Here is a 21,572-nt window from a genome sequence, read left to right as displayed (position 1 = left end):
CATAACCGTGCGCCGATTCACACCCCAACGTGCACGCCGTTATGGTTTTGCATCCTGCACAAAGCTTTTCGATGACATTTTTTAACGGTATTGCGGTTTGAGATTCGTCACAATGAACATTTTGTTGCCTTTCTGTTTTTGTTTTTTTTCACATTACATCACGGTCATACGCTAATCCAGCTGAGAGCAGCAGCGTCCGTGTTAAAACCTCTGGCGTTAAGAGTCGTCCAAACAATCCCACGCTATTAAAAAAACACAATAAATAGCGATAATAACTGTTAGAGGGTTTAACAGCAGCCCTGTGTTGGTCTGAGCCACACAGACACGCCATGATCATGAAGTTAGCTCACTTAGCCGTGCAGCTAGCGGGAGCTCGGACGCACTGGCGGGGATGTGTTGGTGTTTTCTGCACATTCACTTGATAATTTAAGTAGATTTTTTTTATGTTTTCATCTAAAATTCTCACGTGTTGCACCTTTAATCAAACAAAATAAAATAAAAAGTTTATTTCCATTGTGTATTAGCATAAACTTTAAAAAAAATGGCTGCCTGAAAGGTTAAAAACTGCTGTAACTCACAACATGCTTTGGAAGTGATCATTAATTGATTCATCGTCGTTAAGAAATGTAATTAATTTAAAATGTTTTAACTGATGATCAGAGATGTCATTTGTAATTCAAAAAATAGAGAAAGACAAGTTGATATTATATCATTTTGGCCATTTAGTAGCCTCAGTGAGTTGGATTTTGTTGGGCCAGCTGTTGAAGAGCAACAAACAAAATAAAATAAAGTCATTAATTTGTGTTTTTTAGTTTTTGTTTCATGGTTTCACATTTTGTTTCTCGTTAATCTCGACTCCTGGACTCTGATCGTATCATCAAACATCATCGCCGATCCCAGTCATTGGAAATGTTTATTGTTTTTGTCTTCGTTTGTTTTGTTGTCTTGTTGTCATTCTGTTATTTCAGTTTCATGTCCTCGGCTCCCAGCTGAGATCACCTTCGTCGGCCTTTTCATCTGAAGCGAGGCGAGATGACACAGAGCGTACGAGTGGAACGAGATCACATGTTAAAACTGGAGGAAAAACTCACAGACCCGAAAACAAGCGGCTCTTTATCCCCTTACATACAGATCTACACGTGGCGGGCCAACATAGTCCCGGCGCAAATCAAATTACATGATGAGAAACCGTAACAACTCAAAGGAACTTCAGTGTTTTCCCCGCTGCCGAGCTTCAGTATGTGCATCTCCAAGAAAGTCTCACAATATCTGCTTTGCTGTGATTGCTTTATTAAATATAACTACGACGGGGACGACGAGTCCAAAAAGGCAGGAGGAATGTGAGGAATTGAGGAAGGAGGCCGGACCTGAGATGCCCAAATCAGATCTAACGCAAGTCCGAACAGCTCCCCGTGTCACAGAACGAGGAGGGAAAGCTGCAGAATTAAATTACGCTCTGCGAGATGAGTTAAAGGAGGAACGACGAGACTTTTTCCAAGATACACTGATTTAGATCCATCTGGACGACCGGGAAACATCTGGAGACACGTATAGAGTATAGTGATGATGATGATGATGGCAGTAGAGACATTACCTCTATGTTCCTCAGTGAAGAGACAAAGGTTTGACATGTGAAGGATTAAAGGTAAAGTGAGCGACGACGTAGTTTGATGCCGCGATGAAGCAGCGTGTCTTTATAACAAAAGACTCGGGCAGAAACGTTCTCGGACGAGGTTTTAAAGTTTTATTCGCGTTACTTTCAGTCACTTTCCTCCCTCACTCTCTGACGTATCATCTGATCTTTCCCTGGAGACGAACACGGGTCAGTCGACCTCTGTGTTCAGCCACCTGCCGATGGTCAAATACTGATATTCTGGGTCGCTGCCTCCCCCCCCAAACCACCGTCATCCACCATCGTCCACCACAGGTACGCAGCTATTCTGTGGGAAACACTGAACCCCGGTATGAAAGCACTGTGGTGTCTTCTGAGATGGTTGTCGTACCATGAAAATATTGCAAACCTCGGCTGATTTGAAGGTAGAGTCGTCGCGATACTGGAATTTCTAACTTCGATACAATACCTTGATAAATATCGATATTTAATACCATTTCCTCTGAACAGTGGGGGGAGATTGATGCAACAATTCGGACGTAAAACTTTAAATTTTAATGAGAAACGTAACAAGTGTTGTGTCCTGTGTGAAAGCATCTCAATCGCTGCGGAAAACGAGTTTTCAAACTGCTGCATTAGTCTCTTTCCTGGACGAATGACTTAAAAATAACATTCAGCAAAATGTTGTGTATATTGTGGGGAGGTACCTCCTGAAGGCCCGCTCCACTCTGCACTGCCCGGTACCACCACATCCATGATACGCCATGCAAACAATGCAACAGTCGGGCTGCTGTTTGTTTGTCTCAGGGTCTGTCATCACATCTCATTTCACCTGGAAAAACTTTATGACATGCAAACCTGTGGCTTTCAGGGGCCCGGGGACTTCTGCCCCAATGCACTGTGGGTAGACACACACTGAGACGCTCACACACATCAAACACATACCCAGTCCTCGTAGTGTCTGGTGCCGTTCTGCAGCAGGTCCTCCAGCTGGATGGTGCAGTTGGCCACGAAGTCATCGTATCCGATGGGCGCGTCGTGGAAAACGGACAGCTCCAGGCTCCTTCCCTCGCGGACCTCAGTGCAGAACTCCTGGTGCCAGGCCGGACTGTTGGTCTTGGTCCTGGTGGCCGTCTGGCCGAGCCGGGTCTGGTCCAGATTGAGGGCCAGGTAGGGGTCCAGCAGGAAGGAGCCGCTCTTCCCCACGGCGTGACGCAGGGCCCACGGGGTGGGCTTCAGGTCCACTGCCTCACACACTCGCACCTTCAACAGGCCACTGAACACAGGCATGGCTGCAGGCTGCTGGGATGTGTGTGTGTGTGTGTGTACAAGTGTGTGTGTGTGTGTGTGTGTGTGTGTGTGTGTTTAGGCTAGTCTGCCTGTTCCTGCTCCTGTACAACAAGAGTGTTTCCTTCCAAATGAGCAGGGTCACTGCACAGTCCTGCTACATCCCATAATGCCGCTGGCTCCTTGGACTCTCAGTCTCGTACAGCCATATCAGAACACTGTATTATCCCCACACACACAGACTCACTCACTCACACACACATGCACGCACACACACACGCACGCACGCACGCACACAAGACACACACTCACGCTTTACAGTGCAGCTGATGGATCCGTAATGGGCTGGAAAAACGCAATAACAGCGCAGACTCACACCCTTCAGAGGTCGCTGGCTGAGGCGCGCTGCCTTGTTTGTTTATGGTCCACACAAGATTCCCGTTTCGGCGGAAACAGGCCGAGATACGAGCGGCGGTGAGCGCGGGGGAAGGCGGGTTAGCGGGCTCCGGCCGGGCTCGTGCGGAGCTCCGGAGCTTCCCCGCGGTCCTTGTGTGTGTGTCTCTCCCGGGTCAGGGTGGGAGAGAGCGCGAGCAGCCGCGCCTAGCCATCCGGGATTGGAGCTCCGTTTCCAGCCCCTCGCTTTGCGCTTTCCCCGGGATAATCTCCTCGCTTCGACCTCACGGTACCGCGATATTTACGCGTACTCTCGGAAACAAACGCCCGTTTTTGTTTTTGTTTTGCTCCCTCAGTGCGGTGTTTTGCGGGGCTCAGGAGCAGCCCTGACACATCTCGGTGCTCCGCTCCCGTTCCGTTTTTTTTTTTTTTTTTTTTTTTTTTCCTCCTCTCGGTCCCTGCGCGCGCCCCCCGTTTCCCGTCCCCTCTCGCTCTCTCCTCAATCCGTGAGTGAGCGCGAGCTGCAGGAAATGCGCAAAACGCGTCACCCGCGCTGCCGGGCTCCTGCGCCGGATGAGAGAGAGAGAGAGAGACTGTGTGTGTGTGTGTGTGTGTGTGTGTGTGTGGAAGAGGTGTTTTTTGTGCGCAAGAGACGAAGAGGGGGATGGAATTCACCCGCAGGCATGGAGTGTGTGTGTGTGTGTGTGTGTGTGTGTGTGTGTGTGTGTGTGTGTGTGTGTGTGTGTGTGTGTGTCATGGCCAGACAGGCAATAGAGCCGGTCAATCAGTGAGTCCTTATGCATGGTCACAGACACACACACACACACACACAATAACAGATAAAGAGAAACTGAAGTGACGGAACAAATGTTTAAACGACCAAATTACATTTGTGTTGAGAGTTAAACATTGTGATAGCTGGATGGAAAGTCATAATAATGAGATAAAAAGTCATAATAATGAGATGAAAGTCAAAATAATGAGATAAAATGTCATAATAATGAGATGAAAGTCACAATTTTGAGATAAAAAGTCATAATAATGAGATGAAAGTCAAAGTTTTGAGATAAAAAAAGTCATAATAATGAGATGAAAGTCAAAATAATGAGATAAAAAATCATAATGAGATAAAAAGTCATAATAATGAGATGAAAAGTCATAATAATGAGATTAAATATCAACATTTTGAGATAAAAAGTCATAATAATGAGATGAAAGTCAAAATAATGAGATAAAATGTCATAATAATGAGATGAAAGTCACAATTTTGAGATAAAAAGTCATAATAATGAGATGAAAGTCAAAGTTTTGAGATAAAAAGTCATAATAATGAGATAAAAAGTCATAACAATGAGATGAAAAGTCATAATAATGAGATGAAATATCAAAATTTTGAGATAAAAAGTCATAATAATGAGATGAAAGTCAAAATAATGAGATGGAAAATCATAATGAGATAAAGTCATAATAATGAGATGAAAACTCATAATAATGAGATAAAATGTCATAATAATGAGATGAAATGTCAAAATTTTGAGATAAAAAGTCATAATAAGGACATGAAAGTCAAAATAATGAGATAAACAGTCAAAATTATGGGAAGAAATTCAATTATGAGATCAAAAGTGTTAATTATGAAATATACAAAGTCATAACAGTCATAATCATTAAATAAAAAGTTGCAGTCATGTGACAGAAAGTCGAGATAATGAGATAAATGTCATAATCATTGTATAATCAGAAAAATTATAAAACAAAAAGTCAGAATTACGAGATAAATGTTGGTGTTAATGGGCTTCCATACTTCATTTAAAGTTCCAGAAACAGCATTTTAATTAATATATTTCCTTACCTGCCTCTTCAGTGCTGCAGTCATCAGCTGCTGTATGAACATTACAGCTGTGATGGTTGTGTTGTTCAGCACCGAGTCTTTTATTACATAGACCCACCTAGAAATAGGCTACCTGTATGTACCTGCAGTGAGGGAATGTAACTAAGTACACTGACTTAAGTAATGTACTTTAGTACAGTGTTGAAGTACTTGAGTATTTACAATATCTGCTACTTTGAGGTGTTTAAAAAAGTACTCAAAAGTCGTACTTGAGTGAGAGATATTGTGTCCAAGTCTCCAAAATGAATACAGACCTGAGTAAAAAGTCACAATAATGAGATTAAATGTCATAATAAGGAGATGAAAGTCACAATTTTGAGATAAAACGTCAATAATGAGATGAAAGTCATAAATATGAGATAAAAAATCATAATAATGGGATGAAAGTCAAAATAATGAGATAAAAAATCATAATGAGATAAAAAGTCATAATAATGAGATGAAAAGTCATAATAATGAGATGAAAGTCAAAATAATGAGATGGAAAATCATAATGAGATAAAGTCATAATAATGAGATGAAAACTCATAATAATGAGATGAAATGTCAAAATAATGAGATAAAAAATCATAATGAGATAAAAATTCATAATAATGAGATTAAATGTCAACATTTTGAGATAAAAAGTCATAATAATGAGATAAAAAGACATAATAATGAGATGAAAAGTCATAATAATGAGATGAAAGTCAAAATATTGAGATGGAAAATCATAATAATGAGATGAAAACTCATAATAATGAGATGAAATGTCAAAATTTTAAGATAAAAAGTCATAATAATGAGATTAAAGTCACAATCATGTAATGAAAGTCACAATTATGAGATAAAATGTCAACATTTTGAGATAAAAGGTCATAATAATAAGATGAAAGTCACAAATATGAGATAAAAAGTCATAATAAGGACATGAAAGTCAAAATAATGAGATAAACAGTCAAAATTATGGGAAGAAATTAAATTATGAGATCAAAAGTGTTAATTATGAAATATACAAAGTCATAACAGTCATAATCATTAAATAAAAAGTTGCAGTCATGTGACAGAAAGTCGAGATAATGAGATAAATGTCAGAATCATTGTATAATCAGAAAAATTATAAAACAAAAAGTCAGAATTACGAGATAAATGTTGGTGTTAATGGGCTTCCATACTTCATTTAAAGTTCCAGAAACAGCATTTTAATTAATATATTTCCTTACCTGCCTCTTCAGTGCTGCAGTCATCAGCTGCTGTATGAACATTACAGCTGTGATGGTTGAGTCTATTATTACATAGACCCACCTAGAAATAGGCTTCCTGTATGTACCTGCAGTGAGGGAATGTAACTAAGTACACTGACTTAAGTAATGTACTTTAGTACAATGTTGAAGTACTTGAGTATTTACAATATCTGCTACTTTGCAGTGTTTAAAAAAGTACTCAAAAGTCGTACTTGAGTGAGATATATTGTGTCCAAGTCTCCAAAATGAATACAGACCTGAGTAAAAGTCTTAAAGTACTTGATATTAGAGGAAGTACTTAAATATCAAAAGTACAAGTACAAGTTAATTAAACATACAGTATGTATTTTTAAAAAGGGGGACGAGAAGAGAAATGTCCATACTGAGCATCATGAATCAGGCCGGACCAGCTGCGCCACCTGCTGGCCTGAGGGACACATTGCAGGGAGGATGACGCGTTCAGGACATGACGTCACTGAATGCTGTGTTCAAATGCTCCTCGTAGATTTGATGTTTCGACGGTGATCAAGCGGCCGTCTGCATTTTCGAGGAAGTTTTCCTCCTGGGTTTTTATTTGTTTTATTTAGTAAACCCCTGCCAGTGTGACATGATATTAAAGGAGCACTTTGTAGTTTTTTATGCCTAAATAAACAAACTCTCTTTGTTTTCATAACTGAATGAACTGAATAAACAAACTGACCTTAAAGGACAGCACAAGTTCATACTTGTTTTACTGTGTTTATATGTGGCGGACCCTGCCACCTTTCTAGCTTCAAACAGTGTTCTGGGGACCTGGTTTGTGAACTTTACAGCTGTTTATTTTCTGTATCAGGCTGACATAAAAACTTGGCCTAACAGAGATGAAAATGCAGTTGGGAGTTTTTTGCATATTCCAACAACAAAGGTGTGCTGTACTCATTTTGACCGCAGGATGGCGCCACTCAGTCTTCACTCTGTGGTGTCTGCAGGTCAGAAATAAAGAGAATAACTGGGTTTCTTTTAAAATACTTTTTACATATAATAAAAACAAAAAATATATAAGATGCTACTGTGCAGGCTGCTTGGAGGCTGGTGTGAAACATCTGGTTTAAGAGGGAAGATATCAAAAGAAGCCAAACCTAACAGACAGAGGTGGAAGAAGTCGACTCCACAGATCTTTATTTAAGTAAATACTTAATAATACAGCAGCGTAGAAATATAGAATAATTCAGATCACATTATTGGATTATAATTACTGAAACATTAATGTTTAAATATTTTAATACAGAGCTGTAGAGGTGGAGCTTTTTATGTGAATTTGTATTTTAGATGTTTGTTGATTACATTTCATAATATTAATCTGGATCTATAAAGCAGCAGCTAAAGTTATTGAAACCAATGTGGAGTAAAGGATAAAATAACATGTTTGGAACAAATTAACTCTAAAAATATTAGTTATCCGTCTGTTTTATTGAATAATTGCCTCTATTCTCTTTAAATATATTATTTATAATACATACTGTGAGAAGACGATGCTTCCTCTTTTTATTTATTTATTTATTTATTTATTTTTCTTTTTTTCATCTTGTTTTTAACTTGTATTTTATATCTTGTTCTCGACTGCTGCTGGTCTCTGAAAATTCGTTGTATGACAAATAAAGTATTTTACGTCTTATATTAAAGATTAACAAACATCATTTATCAGAGGTTGAAACTACAGTTAAACAATTAACATATTTAAACCCACCTGTGAATCATCAGTACCTGTGTTTTAACAGTTAACACATGCTTTATTACACACTGTAAGGATTTGTTCATGTGTCTAATCATACTGTATCATTAAATATGATTAAAGCTGTATTATACTATGTTATTAACAATTTGTTAACGTTTCACTCATGTTTAATTGTAGACACACACACAGTCCTTATGAAATACGGTGTAATTAAAGAAGAACAGGCACAATAACAGTCATATATTAAATAATTTTATTTATATAAAATACCAAAACATTTATTCAGCATCAGATTGAACATAAAGGACGACATCACACACACAGACTGCACAGTGAACTCTGTGAACTTTAAATAAAGTCGACGCAAAGGTAAAAGAAACTTGAAAAAAAGGTCGGACGGGAGGTAGAAGGCTTCAGTGCGTGTTGATTGTCTACAGCAGTGGACATCCAGGGGTCTAAAGAAACTAGTTTTATTTATAAAAAATAAAATAAAATGACACACAATTAGAGAAAATAAGAATAATTATGTCACTGGTCTGTTTAGGTCCCTTAGTTTTAGTCCAACAGGGGTCCACGGCTCGATGTCACCATCCAGAGAGGACGAGGTTAAAAATAAAAACTGTGGGTCTGATCTGCAGCTGGTGATCAATAAACAAGCAGCATAGACATAAATCTATTAAAACAAATCTTTAACATGGAGCTGATTTATGCCCTGAACATTTATTGCAAACCCTGACCAGCCTTTTTTTGTCTGCGTACATCCTCCTCCTCTCTCTGGTAATCCACACCGGAGCTTCACAGGAGTCCTGAAGGTCCATTTTCATAGATTAAAAAGTCTCAGACATCCAAGTCGGAGTCACTGTCCGTTACCGAGAGAAGAGTTTCTCCGTCTGCTCGCTCGCCGCCTTCGTCTGGACTGCACTCTCCTCCGCTGAACGACCGCGCTCCGTCCGGACACATCCGGTGGTGCTGCAACCTGAAAATAACGAGGAGAGGAAGAGTTGTTATGAGCGAGGAAGTCGAGGAAGATGTCGAAACTAATAAGACCTCCTGCAGCTCTTACATCACGTGTCATAAGACCTTTGACAGGCTGGTTCTACGGCACTCGACGACCCTACTGACTGACTGCCTTCCTTCCTTCTGTACGAGCCAAACAGTAAAGGATATCATCATTTTCATGATCCACAAGGCCCTCTCTCTCTCACCCTGCACCCTGAAGCTGCATCCTGGATCACAGACCACCTCGCTGGTCAGCCACAGTATGTCAGAAATGGATGGTAGCACCTCTGAGATTGCAATCACCAACATCGGCACACCTCAAGGCCCTGTGATAGGACCGTTCCTCTTCATACACCTCAGATTCAGATTAAACTACAGGAGGCTTCGCCTGAAACTCAACTTCAGCAAGACCAAAGATCTGGTGGTGGATCCCTGACGCCTTTCAGCCTTTAGTTACTAGTGCTCTGCTCTTCGCTGCGTCCACTGCCGCCACACAGCACAACAGCAGTGGAGACCACAAACTGTCTTCACACTGACCAGCCAGCTCTCCCTCTCCATTGTCTTTGTTGGGCTTTACTTGCAAATACTGGACACAAAACTAATATAATATATTTATCGTTTATATTATAATATCAATATATTGTCCAGACATATATTATATCAATAATATGACTAATTTCTTTGCATATATTTTACTTAACTGTTTATATATTCATTATACTTTATATCTTATCTGAGCTGTTTTGCTGTTGTCTTCATTAATATCACAACATTTCTGTGTTACACTACATTAAATAACAACAATATAATGCTATGGAAATATGCACGGTTTAAATATAACGTTATACTGTTTGTTTTACATTACTGTGTCAACACTAATACAGAAAACTGCAGGTATGATTACATCATCATGTTATACAATGTCACTTTACATGTTACGGCTCCATTAGTTCAAGAACAGCCTCAGCTGTGTGTGCTGCTATTATCGCCTGTAATTTTGCATTTTGTGTCTAATTTCTCTTTTAATCAGAAGAGAAATATGTTCATTGACTGATTTCTTTTTTCATACTGTTTTACTTTGTTGTTTTATGTGGCGGACCCTGCCACCTTTCTAGCTTCAAACAGTGTTCTTGGACCTTATTTTGCTCTGAGAACAGCTCGTTTATTCATTTATGAAAAGAAATATATATTTCTGAGTTTTACCTCATTAATATTGTAAATATTAAAATTCGGAGTTTGAATTTCTTCTCCAAAACTACACACTGCCCCTTTAATGTTCTCTGTTTATCCTTGTGCGGCTGTAACTGGGATTTCCCTTCTGAGGGATCAATAAAAGAAAATCTTGTGTTAAAACTGAAAAACAAAACTTCTAATTTAATTTTGTTCTTGTAAAAATAAAATCCTAAAATGACCATAAACAATAAATCTATTGTTGTATAAATAATTGTTTTAAATCGATCGAAACCCTCAAAGCCAAACACCAAATCATCTCCTGTGTGTTTTGAGCCACTTGCTCCCATTCACGCACGTTTTGCCTTCACCACCAGAGCGGTTGACCCGCACACTGACCCTGAAGTAAATTATAGAGAGGCAGAGAGTGAAAAAAGATCGACCAGGTCAGGGGAAAACAAAAAAACCTACAAGCTGAATGGCCGCGCGCTTTTACGCATGAATGGCCCTTTTTACGCACAGCCTTGTGCTGCATGTGGAGAGGAAATAGCCTCAACAAGAGAGCGGAAAATAAGTGAGTGATCAACGAGAAGACGGATTCAACTGTGGACATTTACAGCTGCCTCGATTTTAACAGTAAAATAAAGTCTGAAGGCGACTAAACAAACAGTCAGTGATTCCTTCGGACTGCTCTCCAGTGCGATGCGTGATTTTTCTTTCCTGTGGAGACTCAATAAACAACTTATTTCAAGTGGGAGTCACTGACCTGTTCTTGGCTGCAGCCGCTCGGTCTCTCTGCCTCCGGTTTTTGAACCAGTTCCCAACTTGAGTCGGCGTGAGTCCGGTTGCGTGCGCCAGCTCCCGCTTCTTCCCGGGGTTGGGGTACGGGTCCTGCAGGTACCACTCTCTCAGCAGCCCCCGTGTGCGCTCCTTAAAGCAGTGCGTCTTCTGCTCTCCGTCCCAGATGGTCCTCGGTAACGGGAACTTCTTCCTCACGCGGTACTTGTCCACCGGTCCGAGCGGTCGCCCCCGGAGCTTCTCTGCCTCCCGGTAGTGCGCTTCGAGCCACATTGCTTGCAGTTTCCCGTGCGAGGCGCGCGTAAAGCGGTGCGTCTCCAGGATGTGGTAAAGCTCGCGGAAACTCCCCGTGTGGTAGGCCACCACGGCGCGAGCCCGCTGCACCGACTCGTGCTCAGAGATGGAGTCGCGGCCGTCTGCGGTCACCGGGAGGGACCAGAGGAAGCGGGCCAGCCGCTCCACGTCCCCGGTCTCCTCCAGAGTCTCGCAGACGCTGGCGATCTGCGCCGCAGAGAAACACAGTCCAGGGAGAGCCAGGGGAGGACAGGCGGAGGGAGGGTCCTCCGGGGACCTGGACCGGGCCAGAACAGGGGGCCCATCCGCGAAGTGGGGCAGGAGGATCCGGGAGGCTGAGAAAAAGTCGAGTGGCGATCTGAACACCATCTGGACGACAGAGTGAAGCCAGAGAGGAGACGAAGCGTGTCTCTGAAACAGTCTGACAAGAAAGCTGCTCAAGTCTGACTCTTTAGCTCACCTGGGAGTCAGGGAGGGACCCTCACTCTGACTTCTGATTGGTCATCCTTCAGCTGATGCGGGGTTGTCATGACAGCACTGTCAATCAAACGCAGAGGATTTATCTCCGTCCTGAGGAGGACAAGGAGGCTGGACACATACAGTGACTATAAAAAAGTATTCAGCCACATGGATGTTTTACCCTTTTAGTGCTTTTTACTTATGCAATCACTTATTTCACATTATATATATTTAATTAATTAACATTACTGTGTAGAAATCTGTTTATCTGAATCTGAATACTTTTCATTGGCGCTGTATCATTTCATAAAACATAAAACAGATACTTTGACTCAGAAAAACTTGACTCAAGAAGCACTTACTGGTTTTTTGTCCGCTCTCGAGTGGAACTGATCTGAAGATGACCAAAAACGGCATCAGAAACCAAAAAAACGAAACAAAAAAAAATCACAATTTTTGTCACAGACAGCATTTATCATTGTTTTAGATCATTATAGTTTTCAGATCAGTCGGTTCTGTCTGATCCAGAAGCCTCAACACAGAAAGAAGACACATTAAACGAACCCTAAAAGAACAAAATGTGTCCGAACAATTTAAAAAGATATCCACACGACTCAATTCAACAAATATTATTGATTCAGGGGAATTATTGATATTGATTATGACTTTTGAATCACAAAATCTAGAGAACATAAGCAAAATACCAAGTAAGGAGACCACAAAGCAGAGGAAAAACTGACTTTGACAAGAGAAATAAAATGAAAAAACATGGTGAACTAAACCACGCCGACATCACAATCTCCTATCAAATCAATCTCATAACCTCTGTCGTCCTGCCGGTAAGCTGCTTGCATCATTAATAGCAGTAATGTGGCCGGTGTGATTGGAAATCTCACCCGGACCTGAAAGCGTATGTTTCTCTAAGTGGTCTCCCGCCACTCTAATCACTTTCTAATCACTTTTCTATTCTCTAATATCCATAAGTTTAGAGATAATCTGCGCTCCAGCTCCATTCTATTACCTTGGATTAGCATCGGGGCCCATACAGCCTGCTAACATTAGTCTAATAGAGCAGCATATTCAATCAGCATTAACACATTTTGGCTGACCTGAGCCATATGCTTCAGGAGTGTGGCACACTTCATGCTTGTGTGTGTGTTTTTGTATTAAGTATGAATAGAAAGAAGTTGTTTTTGGGCACAACAAACAAAAGACGTTGCACGAAAACAAGCAAAACACACTTTTAATACATTTATTGTGCAAAATCTTCATTTTGTTTTGTCACACACACTCTTTCGTACGAGAGCTCCAATGCAGATGTGTTGGGCGTGAAAAAAGGGGGTCACTCGGATTAAAAGGGTTAATGCCAATTACCCCAACAGACAGATGTCCCTGTGAGGAGTCGTGTGCCAGTTTTTCACCCCAAATGATGCACAGGGTTCATTCTTATCAGGGTAATCTCTCCTGCCTTTATTAAATCCAATCGAATAAGCTTTATAATAACGTATAATTATAAAAATGTATTTGTGGCACTTCTCAAAATCAACAATTACCCCACAAAAAGACACAAAACAGTAAGAAAATTGAGGTTAAAAGGACTACAAATATGAGCATAGTAGCCTATAAACAATGAAATACAAATTGTAAGAAAGCAGCCCAGTGAAAGTAAGGCGCTGATTGTTGTTAACGTTAGCTGAATAGCAATTTGCAAACCGTTATAGCCAATTTACCAACATTATCCACCCAAGACAGTATTTTGCTATGCTAGCTAGTTAGCAATTCATCTGTGTTAGCAGACAAGCTAACATTAGCTAACATTATCCAGTGAAGTCAAACCATTACCATACATTAGCCTACCCACAATGCAACTGGACTACCGATAGTTCTGATGGAGATTCAAACGAAGCCTGTCCGTCAGTAGCATGCTAGTCAATTTACCTGCAGAATCAGCCGCATGAATTCGCGACAGTATTTTGCTACGTTAGGTAGCATGCTTTGCAGTATGTTAGCTTTGACTTTGAAGTCTAGTGTCGGTGTCTATCTTGTACTGGGTGCTGGTTGTTTGTTGACGTTGGCTAGTGTCGTGAACGATTGTCACTAGTAGGCTTAGTAGGATAAGAGGCGAGGTGGATTGGCACACATCCACAATGCATGTAAACGGCTTCATATTCTTACATATTGTTCCTTTAAAACTTGCTAACTCGAGCTCGGCACGGCGGCGAACCGAGGTTGTTTTATGCTAGCAGCGGTTGATGGGAGTGCTTTGATAAATTGGTGGATCCGCTCATCAGAAGAAGCCAAGCACCTTAGACTAACAGCACAACTTCATCGACATATTCACAAACACAGATGATTAAAGGTGATCCAGAAGGTTATAGCAGCCAAGAAAGCTGTTTCAGCATCAGTAAAGTTTCTGTTCTCCTCTTCCCACACATACATTCAACATCAGTAGCTCGTTCTGCTCTACTTGAGATTCATGAGTCTACAGAGGATTGCAGCATGTTTCTGTCTTGTGTGTGTTTTAACAGCAGAACAATGGACAAACACACACAACAGTCTCTGAGCGACAGTCATGGCCACAGCTCCTCCAAGTTGAAAAGACATTCTTCGCAACTGAAGCAGGAAGGACACACCAAACACACTCGAGAGAAACGTACTCGAGGTGTGTGTGTGTGTGTGTTGTGGCGATGAGGGGGCGAGTGCGTTGTAATGGTGACAATTAAGTTAATTCAGCTACATCTTTCCTTTCAGCGACAGGACAATTATCAGGGAGGAGCAGGGAAAGCAGCTACAAGCGGGTGGATGACACTTCGAGGGTGGCTCGGGGAACACAGCGAGGATACGAAGTGAATCGCCTCTGCGCCTCCTTATCCCCCCGTAAACAAAAGCCCAGCTCCTAATTAACCTGTCCACTGACCTCTACAACTTAACACTGACCTGTTAAGCCCTGAAACTTTAACCCCCTCACCCCGTCTCATTGGAAGAGGCCGTGCAGCCCCCCTAACTCCCCACAAAGCCTCCTCTTCGTTAAGCCACTAATCACTTCCTGCGTCTTTGTTGTGCTTTTGTGCTCTTGCAGGGCTCCAGGAGAGTTTGGTGCACAATGGTACCCAAAAAAACAGGAAGGATGGGAGGGGGGGGTAGATGGTGGCAGACTAAAGGAGGATGAAAATTAAGACGAGGAAATAATGGGAGGATGGAGCTTTTTATACACGCTAACCTGTTGCTAAAGTGTCGGTCGATCGAGTCTTAATCGGCAAGTTAGTTGCCAGAAAAGTAATCAACAACAATAATTTAGAAGGATAATTGAATGTTTTGTGAAATTTAATGCACACATTCACTTTCTCGCTGAGAAATAGACGAGAAGATCGATACCACTCTTGAGTTAAATATGTAGCTAAAGCCAGGAGATGGCTAGCCTAGCTTAAAGACCTGGCTCTGTCTGAATTAACAAAATCTACCTTGAGACACCTCTGAAGCTCACAAATTAACATGAAGTACAAAAATTAAGTGCAAAAATGTGAAATTGTTGTTTTATGGGGGGTAAATGTACGAATGAGCAGGCTAGCTCTTCCAGTTTTTATGCTATTAACCATCTCCTGACTGTAGCTTCATATTTAGCGTGCCGACACGAGAGTGGCATCTTCTCAACTAACTCTCGACGAAAGAGCAACTGTGTTTTTTCCTAAAAAGTTTAACTATCCCTTTAAACTCACAGTATGTAGGCTAATTGCTGCTGCTAGAATCTAACCAAAACAAAAGACATAAGTAGCTACGATGCTATATCTTTATGTCTGAGGAGTTATGTATTGAAGTTAGCATGCTAACCAGCCAAAAGTAAACAAAACCAACACTTCCTCGGTGCTCTGAGCTCACAAGTTTAACAGCAGCAGCTATAGTTAGCAGCAGTTAGCGGTTACTCTGGTGATATGCTGCACCCTGTTTGTTTGGAGTATGAATTCTTACATATTGCACCTTTAATTTAGTAGAAAGGAGGAAAAGTCTGCAAGCTGCTAGGCTAATCCATGCAATGTAAAATGCCATAGGCTTAAGCTAATAATGACATTTGCATCCTTGACAGTTATTACTGAGATGTATGTTATAGTTTTGTAAAAGTTGTCAGCTTGTTGTTAAGCCATGTGTGTTTTTATTGCACTTTACAATTGTTTAGAGTTATTTATTTGTAGTTATTTTCTGAATGGCCAAAAGCAGAAAAGAACAGATTTTGTTAACTGGGCAGATGATTTTATATATTTCTTATTTAGCCTTTATTGATATTGATATAATATTGTCTCATATATATCGTATTGTTGTCCAAAGAATCAATATAACAGCATATAGTGATATCAAAAATGTTACATATAATATCTTTAAGTCCTTCATGAAGGAAAATGCTGGTTCCTTCCTCTAAAATATGATATATATAAGTTTTTCTGGTTTAATGTCGCTGTAAAATGCATTTCATTTGATTTGGGAATGTTTTTCACACAAATTGGGTAAATTAAAGACGTCACATTGAGGTTCTGGGACTCGTGACGAGGATCAACAGTCACAAATTGTGAGTCTTCTCATCGTCATACTGGTCTGAAGGCAGGGAGGCTGTGTGTGTGTGTGTGTGTGTGTGGTCACCGTTTGACCACAGCTTGACCTCTGAGGACAGGTACTCAAGTAACTGTACCTGGGCGACTAATCCTGGCCCCTGATTGGTTTGTAACCCAATACCTCGAAGTTAATCTCGCTACTTTTGACTGGCGACTCCAGCTGTGCGAGCGCTGAAACAGCTGGACAGGAGAGGTGTTTTTCAGAAACACATGAGTAAAAAACAAGCATCCACGACATGACAGATGCACAAACACCTTTACTGAACAAACAAAATAATCAGATAATCAGATAATTTGACTAATAATTCCTCTCATGTGCCGCACTGCCCTCTGGAGCCAGATGTGAGCAGTAATTACATCATTATCCTGTGTTGTGTCGGTGTCATCTCACCACTCGACGGTGTTTTTTTTTTAATTGATAGCTTAAACTACACAAACACAGCAGCTGCCCGACAAACAAACCACAGCGGCCAAAAATACAAACAGCTGGAGCCCGAACAAAGACTGGCAGCGACTCACAGTCGGTGCGGGTTAACACTTTCCAAGCACACATGCAAGTGAGTGAAGAAACAAACAAAACAGCACGTCAGCGGAGAGGAAACGGAGAGAATGAGTGAGATTAAAGTTAATTTCCTTTATACAGAAGTATTATTGTCACAGGAGTCGTTGTTGTTTCTTGGTTTTACTGATTCACCTCCAGATTTAATCATTTTTCAAACAATCTACCCAAGAAATCAGTGAAAAAAGAGAAATCTGTTCACCTCTTTGAGAATTTAGGAGGTATTCACAATCATGCATTATGTTTTCAATATTGTGTTTTCATTCGTGTATACTCACCTGAAACTAAGAGTTGTTGGGTTTTATTACCTTGTCTTCTATATCTTCCATGGAGTCCGCCATGTTTGTACGGTAGCCCAGAGTGGACAAACCAAAAGTACATTTATTCACATTTTATTGAACATATGGACAAGTGTGTTTTGTATCGATTAACGACAGAATTAAACCAAACCAGGCGTACTTGCACCGTTCATATATAAATGTATTTAAATGTCAGTAATATCACGTTAAGCACAAAAAACGCTCATCTCCCTTAATCCCACGATGGTGACCTGTTTAAATACATGGAGACAGAATATAAGTAGTTATATTTTAATGAAGAGTACACTGTGATATGTAGCACACGTCCATTATATCTTATGATGTTTACTCTTTTTTTAAAATACTGCTCTTTGTTTAAGATTTATAATGGATTTTTAATGAAAACCACAAAGACAGGGATCAAAACGTCCTTTTTTAATGTTGCAAATAGAAGAAATCAAATCATTAGGGTTGGGTGATGGTAGGAATACGTGTTAGAGGAGCTCGAATAAAGAAAAGCCTGATGAGAATAAAAACAAGGAGTGGGACGAGGATGTAGAAATAAAAAAGCCAAGAGAGTCTGAAGTGAAATGAAGGCAAAGAGGGGAGGCTCAGCTCAGATGGATTGAGGGAGGGAAAGGGAGGAGGAGGGACTACAGCTCCTGTCCTGTCTGGTGTGGTTTGGGGTAATCTGGTCTAATCTGCCGCATGTTAACCTATCTGAGCAGCAAGAGCCAGATTATCCCTCTAACAATGGCCACACGCTCATCTGCTAAATTACTCCACTCAAAATCATATGCTAAGACACGCAAACATGCACACACACACACACACACACACACACACACACACACACACACACACACACACACACACACACACACACACACACACGGAGGGATTTCAGCGTGGCCATCAGTATATTATATTTCACCATGTATGGAGATTGAACTCCTTTAAAAATCGCCTTCAGACGAGAGGTGTCTTGTTTGTAACGTGATGCCGGTCACCGTTTGTCTCGCCCCCAAGCGGAAAAAAATCCACAAGAGTGGGTGGAGGAAGAAGAAGTCGAGTGAAAGCACCGGAGCAGGTAGAAAAGAAAAGAAGAAGAAGTGAAGGAGAGAGGAGAAAGAGCCACACCGCTGGTATTTTCCCTCCCTGCCGAGCAATTTATCTGTTGCTTTTTCTATTGGCGTGTTCTTCGGTGTGTCGAGGTCAGCCGACCTTGAGATGGAGAGAGCGCAACATCCACCGGCAACGAACACCTTCGCTGACCTTTCAGGAGAGTAAAGGAATAAATACAATGCTTAATACGGACGCATTAAATACAAATGCATTATAGAAATATTGTAACACCGGGGCGGTTGGGTGTCATCGTGTATGTGCCCTGTAAATTGAAGTTTCTGAAGCTGCGGCTGCTTTTCAAACAGCTCCAGGTTAAAAGGTTGCGGAGCTGCTATCAATTCAAATAAGAGGAGAAAATGTGAATAAGAAAGAGGTCAGAGGAACAAGACCGAGCTGGAGAGCTGCTGAAAGTCTGAAAATATGAGATGTTTTTATGTAATTGAACAAGACTTGAAGTAGAACTGACTCTCACGATATATACAACATACATCTACGACCAGGTATCTGAACAGCGTTCCCATTGTAGGGATGACTATTGGTACTTTCACAAAAACATTAAAGGTCATATTGAACATCTTTATGTAGACAAATCATTTAAAAATCAACTAATTTATGACACTTTGCTCAAAAACGTATTTATTTAATCATTACCTTTCTTTTGTACGCCGATGACCTAATCCTGTTACCTGTAGTCCATATTTCTCCGAGCCTGCTGATGACGGGACTAGTTGGAAAGTTAATGAAGTCAGCAGGATTCATCCTCTGGGCACAAGGAACGTCTGAAACAAATTTCATGCCAATCCGTCCAGTAGTTGCCGTAACATTTCACTCAGAGGAAAAGTCAGAGGATCACTAAATGACTCAGCTTCCTCTGGGGACCATGAATATCTGTTTTATGCAAATCCAGCCTGTACACACCAGTGGTGTAATGTAACTAAGTACAAATACTGCACTTAAGTACATTTTTAAAGCAGATGCATGTCCAATTTCTGCAACTTTACACTTTTGCTTTTACTCCACGATGTCACAGAGGGAAATATTGGACTGTTTAGTACATTTACTTCTTAGATACAGTTTCTATTCAATTAGAAGCATCCCAAAGTCTTTAAAAATATATTTTTAATCTTGCACACAATCTAAATCCAACATGCACAAATTATTTTCTGTTAACACCATCTTTCGGGACCATGGGGAGCTACGTAACGTAACACTGATCTCATAAAAGAGCCCATTGCTGCCTGATTTTGATACTTTAAGTCCATTTTGCTGAAAAAACTTCTGTACTTTTACTCGAGAAACATTTTAAATGCAGATTTTAACTTGAAAGCAAGAACTTTTTGAGATGTATCACTGGATGAGTGAAAGATTTGACCTGCTGGTAAAAGTCAAAACATCACCAAAGATGAATGTTTCCCCTGTGGACCATGAATATATGTAGAAAATATTACGGCAGTCCCTCTGGTGGTTGTTGAGATATTTACGTCTACTCACCGACCGACCGACCGACGCCACGTCCCCGAGAAATGTGATCGTTAAACCAAAAAAACCAAAGCGGCTGCGTTTCTTGCATTAATCTTGTTTTGCTTTATGTCGTGTACTTCCACAAAAACAAATTAAAGTGACAGAGATTAAAGATGAAGGGAGCACAAGCGGAGCGTGTTAACGGGTCAGTGTCTATTGTTTTGTAATATCAGGCTTAAGAGTGGATTCGGTGGCGGACTCAGTGCGAGGGCGCTCTCTGTACCCCGCCATCATCAAATTAATATCACACACCCCCACACACACACACACCAACAAACACACCACCATAATGTAATATATTTGGACTGCTCATTCACACTTTGACACACACATGCTCCGCAATCCCACATAATCCCGCTCCAGATTGAGAACACCTTTAAGATACGACGTGATTATGATTAGAGATTATGATCAAATTATGACAGAGTGACAGATTAGACCGGTGTGTGTGTGTGTGTGTGTGTGTGTGTGTGTGTGCAGCACAAACAATGATTTATCACAATGTCATCTTTGCAAGTATCTTTGTATCGAGTGGAGGACGGTGTTTGTCTACATTCATCGCCTGATAATTGAACTGAACCACCGTTTTTTGTTTCACTTCATTCAGATTAAATCGATGAACTAATCTGGTGACGTTGGCGCCATTTCCGAGCTAATATACTCCATATTTTTCGTACTTTTAATTGTCTTTTTGCACATTATTACGCATCACACTGTGTTACCATGACGCTGATCTTGTTTTCTATTTTTTAAAACATCCTTTACATCTGAATTTTACACATTTCTACAGTTACACTTGTTTGTTTTTCTTCCACTCCTCTCATTCACGCTGTTCTTTGGACACAACCTTCTTTCTTTTTCAAGATTTCAACTATCTGCTACACTACCTGCCTACAGAAAAAGGTTTGTGTGCACTCTCTCCCCCGTAGAGGTCATAAAAAGTAGCAGGTCATCAGCATGTCGCCTGAAGACGCTTTTAGCGCTGCTGCCCTCACTTTAACGCGATTCGTCTCGTCGAGAAATGTGAGCGTCACAACACCGAAACGATACGAGGCGAGACGGTTAAGAGCGGAAAATGATGTAGGCGGAAGCTTTCTGAATGACTGATGAGCCGGCGATGGAGCGAGTTCACCTTAAGCCTTTCAAAGCTGTTTATTAAGAGGCTCGTTTAACTTTTAAACTCTGGGTTTTCCAATCCAGTTCATGCGAAACTTATTTTGAGCAACATCATCAGAACCGTGAATGGAAGACTTGAGATCAGCGACACCGGAGGGGAAAGTTTCGGTAACTGTCGAACACGAGGAACACGTCTTTAAATGTGTCGTCAACATGCTCACCGAGTATTTCCTTTTGACTTTCCTTTTGTGCTGCATTTATAATTCACTGCCAGCTAATTAAAAATGTGGACTTTCTTTTCTAATAAAAGAAAACAGCGGGTATAATGTTCAATATTAATTATCACCGAGTCGCCTCGTGTTATTCTTGAACAGGAGTGTTAAAAAAAAAAAAAAAGTGTAACACAATTTTCAGCTGTGGTGAACTTTAGCTCAGTTTGCTTTAAAGTTGCTATTTGTAAGAAAAGTAGATTTTTGAGTCTCATCACCGGACGATGCTCTGGTTTTCACAA

At 40.8% G+C, this 21,572-nt stretch overlaps 2 protein-coding genes across 2 annotated transcripts in view; both read right to left on the bottom strand.

Moving 5' to 3' along the window:
* Window positions 1-3,168, bottom strand: part of prkcea (protein kinase C, epsilon a) — a 30,276-nt gene extending 27,108 nt beyond the window's left edge. The window contains exon 1 of the mRNA XM_073489862.1: window positions 2,558-3,168. Coding sequence (XP_073345963.1) covers window positions 2,558-2,902 — 345 coding nt within the window. The 5' untranslated portion in view covers window positions 2,903-3,168. The remainder of the gene's footprint in view (window positions 1-2,557) is intronic.
* Window positions 3,169-8,957: 5,789 nt separating this feature from the next.
* six3b (SIX homeobox 3b) lies at window positions 8,958-11,750 on the bottom strand. Its single transcript, XM_073490029.1, has 2 exons — window positions 11,056-11,750; window positions 8,958-9,096 (listed from the first exon to the last, which is right to left on the bottom strand). The coding sequence occupies exons 1-2, from the start codon at window positions 11,748-11,750 to the stop codon at window positions 8,958-8,960; spliced, it is 834 nt and encodes a 277-aa protein (XP_073346130.1).
* Between the last annotated feature and the right edge of the window lie 9,822 nt (window positions 11,751-21,572).

The sequence above is a fragment of the Pagrus major genome, chromosome 20 (genome assembly GCF_040436345.1).
Source record: "Pagrus major chromosome 20, Pma_NU_1.0".
NCBI classification, from domain to species: domain Eukaryota; kingdom Metazoa; phylum Chordata; class Actinopteri; order Spariformes; family Sparidae; genus Pagrus; species Pagrus major.
Note: the sequence above shows the minus strand (reverse complement) of the source record. Positions and strands in the feature narration are given on the sequence as shown.

What these genes read in the sequence shown, in the direction of transcription:
- six3b (XM_073490029.1), bottom strand. Translation starts at nt 11,750, where the DNA reads ATGGTGTTCAGATCGCCACTCGACTTTTTCTCAGCCTCCCGGATCCTC. An exon ending in GCGGCTGCAGCCAAGAACAG is followed by an intron (nt 9,097 to 11,055) that starts GTCAGTGACTCC and finishes CGTTATTTTCAG; the next exon opens with GTTGCAGCACCACCGGATGT.